At 33.3% G+C, this 5,688-nt stretch overlaps 1 protein-coding gene across 4 annotated transcripts in view; it reads left to right on the top strand.

Annotated features, from left to right (window-relative positions):
• LOC106884301 (nucleoprotein TPR) overlaps positions 1–5,688 on the top strand; it is a 163,596-nt gene that overhangs the window by 113,604 nt on the left and 44,304 nt on the right. For 3 of the 4 annotated variants that reach the window (XM_014935610.2, XM_014935612.2, XM_014935608.2), the window contains 2 exons: positions 1,323–1,365; positions 1,594–1,686. In XM_014935610.2, the coding sequence (XP_014791096.1) occupies positions 1,323–1,365; positions 1,594–1,686 (136 nt within the window). The remainder of the gene's footprint in view (positions 1–1,322; positions 1,366–1,593; positions 1,687–5,688) is intronic. The other variant, XM_014935611.2, reaches the window with a different exon arrangement.

The raw sequence follows: 5,688 nt of genomic DNA, 5'->3' as shown, positions 1-5,688 counted from the left end.
TATTGTCGAAAACGCACTCGGCCTTTATAGCCCACCATACCCTCATCAATTGATAAATGTCTCTCTGGTCTATAAACTGTTTTATATGTGTTTTGAACACAGTCAATGAGGGATCTTATTTTAAATAAGGGATCAAAGTCTGGTTCTCCACGTACTGGTGTACTGCTCGTGTCTCTTACATGTAGATATTGAGTCAATTTTAAAAACCGTGTCCTTGTCATTATACTTGAGACATATTCGTCTCCAAAGGGTTCATCACTACTCCAGTAATTTGTTATTCTGGGTAACTTTCTAATGCCCATAATAATATTCATGGCAAAATATGCTTTCATTTCATTCAAGTTTGTGGGAAACCACAAACTATCCTTTTTTACACTTTGTTTACATTCAGCGTAACGGTTCGTTTCCGCCGTAATCATTTCAAATAGGTACATTGGAAAAAGCAAAAAGAAATAGTCCAAAGATTTGCTCTCCTGGATAAGACTGTGACTTGGTCTAGTTTCTTCAGAAAAATCACTGAAAGAAAGTTTTCAAATTTTCACTCCATTCAGGTACCAATTCATTCTCTTTATCGCTATCATCAGAGCTCTCGGATTCACTGCTTTCACTTTCAGAAAATGAAACATCAGATTCATTATCAAATACCACGTGCTTTTTTTTTTCGGTTACAGAGTTAGATTTATCAAGGTCTTCAACGGAAAATCCTTCGAATTCTGACTCGCTGCTTGACAGAATAAAATTTGTATCCATTTTTTGTCAGAATTACAAATTTTAAAAACACAACAGGAACAAATTTGGAAAAAAATCTCACAAAATTCACAAAATCAAAATAACACATCGATTGTCGTACAAAACTATAGCTGAACTGTTTACACAGTATAATCACGTGTTTTCACAAATGTACTAACGAGATTTGCTCGGATATTCTCATTTAAATATGAATATGTGATTACGGGTGGTTTTGGGCGGCTTGGTCACATGAACCAAAATTTTTTTGGGCAGCTTTGGGCGGTTTGGTAACGAAAGGGTTAATATCTCACTTCTCTTGAAATAGTTACCGTGGAATCGGTATACATTTCTGCTATCAGTAACTGTTGTGTTAATTATCTATGGAATTAAAATCTTTCTACTAGTCTGAAGAAAGCAGTAATTCTGTGGCATTATATGAAGGTCTTCACTGGCGCCACAATAATTGACTTTGTTATGGGACATTATGAATTAATTCTGCAACCATTTTAAGTATATAATGGGTGGGCTGTTCTACAATTATTATCAGTTATTGATCATCAAAAACCTTGACTTTATTTTCAACCCTCTTTCAGACAAGAAGATAACAGTCAAGTAAAACGTTCAAAAACAAATCAAGTAAGTCTACCCCTTTTGTATATTTTATTTTGTTTCTTAATTTTTTCTCTCTCAAATTATTTCAGATTCTTTGGTTTCCATTTAAAATACTTTTCTACCACAGGTATATAGAAATTGTTCTGTTTTTTTTCCTTTTCTTTATCATTTATTCTTTTGGCCCTGACAACTGAGATTACTACTAAAGTAGATGTGTGGCACACTAATCTCAATTTTAAAATGATATTTCAGGTCCCCTCTGCTAGTTCTATACCTGTGATTACTGTAACTGATGGCCAAAATCATACCATTATTTTAGAATCTGGTGATTCTCAGAAAGGACAGGTAAGCCCTCTCACACAAATAGTTTAGTTTACACTTCTGGCTTTATCAAACTATCTAGCTAATACCCTCGTAGAATTTCTGTAACTCAGACATGCACACACATGTATGTGCATGCTACCTTATGGTGTTTATATTGTAGACACCTGAAAATAGAATTTGTAACTCTTTTTGAGTGAGAAATTGTTATATTCTTGGCCTCAGCAAACAGTAGGTACTGTGGAATAGAGGTATGTTTTCAGTGAATTTTATTTCACTATGTAACTAATTTCCTTGAAAAAGGCATGAAATTTCAACTTCCTTTTCTTTCTATTCTAAAAACTCCTTGGTGTTAGCTAATCTGTAAAAAGACTAAGATTAATGTATTCATATTCCTGCGTTCATGAAATATTTTTAGAGGGTAGTTAAAATATTAGACCCGTTAATCATATCAACAATAGTTCAGTTATATTGTTATTCATTGCCTTTTTGCCTCTAGACATTATACATTGCACCATATGGTGTTGCTTAATTTACCTTAATACAACTATATGAATGTGAAAGGTGGCATCCATGTAGACATATTTGCGAAACATTTACTCTGTAAGCCATGAAAGTTGTCAAATTTAGAAAAGCCCTCCAACTTACGATGTCATAGAAAAATAAACATAAAATTATCACCAAAAAAAATGCTTCCCTCTCCTTCCTGAAACAAAATAGAATGTTCTTATACCGTATTCTTTACCATTATTTGGATGGAAGTATATTATGTAGGAGTGGTAGCCTGCATATGCTGGTATAAATATTTCCTGGTTAGATTTTCTTGTTGCAGTTGTGAGAATATGATTGGCATACACATCTGCCTAATTTTGAGTTAGATGTGTAAATTACAAATACAAAAGTGCATTTGGCTGAGTTTCAACAAGATACTGGATTAACAGATTGAAAAGTCAGTAGTTTGTATCATGTGACTGTTAGCTGTGACAGTGATCTGTCAATAGCCAAGAACTCTCCATCTCACTGTAGGTAGCCTATATTCTAAACATTGCTATATGCAGTGGTGCAGTAGAACTGTAAAAATCAAGACCCGTTTTCAACTTGTCCAGTAGAAGAATTGGATTCTACTTTGTCTTGGAATTGGACTTATGATCTATATTGATGTGTGTTTATGATCATAGACAGTTTAGAAATCAAGTGAATGCCTGGCAATTAGCAGGGCTTCTAAATAAGCAAGACATCTGCAAGTACCTGATTTTAAAAACTGGACTTAACCCAAAGTTTTCGTGAAAACTTATCTTAACCCTTTTGATACAAACCTGCATAAAACAGCTTCTGGCTTTGTAGTACAAAAGTTCTGAATTAAAATCTTCCACCAAACCTTAGTCACAATTTATGTTCCTAACTCTAGCTTAATGATAACTAAGTTGTTTTACTAAATACTTTGTCATGTTTAAAATTAGTTGAAAGAAACATCTCAACAGAAATATGGTAACAAAAGGGTTAATGATCCTGAACCTTCTTCATTAATATGCTACTAACCCTTGCTTCCTAACTCGTGCTTAACTGACTTCTAAAATACTCACATCTAATCCAAAACTGCTTCATTCTTCCAACTATCTGGCTCTTTAACTTCCAAATCTCTGTACACTACAAGAATTTATATCCTTAATGCTGTGTCAAAAGCAAATACTATTTTTACTAGTGGGACCCATGAAAATATCATTATGTAAGTCAGCATACTTGGAAACATTATGTGAAGGCTTGTCTTCAGTTTTGAAAACATTATATGAAGGCTTGTCTTTAATATATTAAACTTAATATATCAATTAGAATATATTAATTCTGCCATTTAATCAAAATTGTACTTTTAAAATATTCAAAATGAATGTAGAAAATATTACTTAATTACCTTCTCTTAACAAATTTGATAGATATAATTTGCTTTATAGTTTAAGGAAAAAAAAATTTGAATTAAAAAGCTAAAACAACATATATATCTCAGAGGCGACTCCAGGTCATCAGCATCACTCAGGTTCATCACAGATTTCATATAAGACGCAGGCCTGCTCAAAGAATTTCATGTTTTTCTGCTTTATTTCTAGCCCTAAATGGCTTATTTTTTATATATAGTCCTATATCTTTCTTCATTTCTAAGTTAAGGGTAAAAATAAAGCAACCCTGCAAAACACAACTGATCTTTACACACAGACACACAGCATTCAAATAATGACAGCAGAGTGCATAACAAACATCTGCAATCTGTCGCCTGTACTCTTGACAAGAGTTGCCACTTTTACACCTAGGCTTGTTCGTATTGGATAATTTTTCAGAATGAAAACTTTTCATAGATTGGAATTTAAATCCTAATCTCTATAGAAATTTATTGTTTCAAGAAAACATTGAATTTGAATTACTTTTAATCTTTACGATTATAGATAATAACTTGGGCTGTAACTTCTGAGCCCGAGTCAGGCGTGTGTGAACGATGTCAAGAGAACGTCTGCTACGAATATTTTTTTACATGGTGCACCTCTAAGACAATTGCCACAGGCTGAATGAAAATAAATGAACTGTGACCAAGCTCAACAAAAGGAGCTCAAGTTATTGGCAGCAATTACATACTTGAAGTCAGTGTTGGCAGAAATTAAATCAGCTTGCAAATACACATTCACTTCACTAAATTTATACTCAGGCTCAGCCCAACTGCCAGACTCACTACTGATATGTGTGTGTGTGTATATACATGCACATGTGTGTGTGTGTGTGTGTACATGCACATATATGTGTGTGTGTGTATATATATATATATATATATATATATATATATATATATATATATATATATATATATATATAAAACTATACTTTTTGCTGTCCAGCTATCACAAAAGCTCGGTCCAAGTTATTTACCAATTGAGATTTTCATTTCTATTGATAGATCTGTAGATTAACCATTGTACCTAGCTAACTAGCAAGGAAGCATATCTACTTTCCCTTCTACCAATGTATGTATCTGTCTACCCTCATAATACTGATAAGCATTTAAATCTAATAACAAAAGAGAAAAATGCCCCAGCATGGCCACAGCCTTTGGTCCAGAACAAGTAAAAGATAAAAACATAACACTATTTGCTAACTAAGGTTATTTTACTCCATTTTAACTATCTATTGATATAACTTTTGATACGTAAAGTTACAGATCTTCATGACATTATTTCATTATATCAAACATTTCAACTGTGCCTGCAATTTGAACACACAAGTGCAGAATAATCTAGACCTGTGATCCTCAACTATTTTTTTTTTCATCTGTGGACCCTTTTGATTACTATTTTATTTACAAAAAATCTGGGGCTCCATCAGTTACAAGGAGGGTTCCAGTTGATCCAATCAACGGAACAGCCTGATCATGAAATTAATGTGCAAGTGGTTGAGCCCTCCACAGATGTGTATCCTTAACCCTTTCGTTACTATATTTCTGGCCAAAATACACCCCTCATGAGTTTCAATTAAATTCTAAAATAATCATGAATTTAGACTAGTCTCATTAAACACCTGTAACTTTTTTATTTATCAACATATTAATGTGATATTTGGAACATAATTAAAGAAAGGGTTCTTAATCAATTCTATTGCATAATTTTTGTAACTAAGTTCTCCACGTACTGAGTGGGTGGGGTACTGCTAGTGTCTCTCACATGTAAATATTGGTTCAGCTTCACAAATCGTACTCGTTCATAATACTGGAAATATATTCATCGCCAAAAGGTTCCTGATTGCTCCAGTAATTTGTTATTCTGGGTAATTGTCTAATACCCATAATAATATTTATGGCAAAAAATGCCCGTATTTCATCTGCAGTTGCAGGAAACCACAAGCTATCTTTTTTTTTTCCGGTTTGTTTACAATCTGTGTAACGGTTTGTTTCCGCAGTAATCATTTCAAACAAGCATGAAAAAGAAGTCTAAAGGTTTCGCTTCCTGAGAAAGACTATGGGTAGACCCTGTTTCCTCAGAAAAATTGTTA

This window comes from Octopus bimaculoides, chromosome 7 (assembly GCF_001194135.2).
Source record: "Octopus bimaculoides isolate UCB-OBI-ISO-001 chromosome 7, ASM119413v2, whole genome shotgun sequence".
Lineage (NCBI taxonomy): Eukaryota > Metazoa > Mollusca > Cephalopoda > Octopoda > Octopodidae > Octopus > Octopus bimaculoides.
Note: the sequence above shows the minus strand (reverse complement) of the source record. Positions and strands in the feature narration are given on the sequence as shown.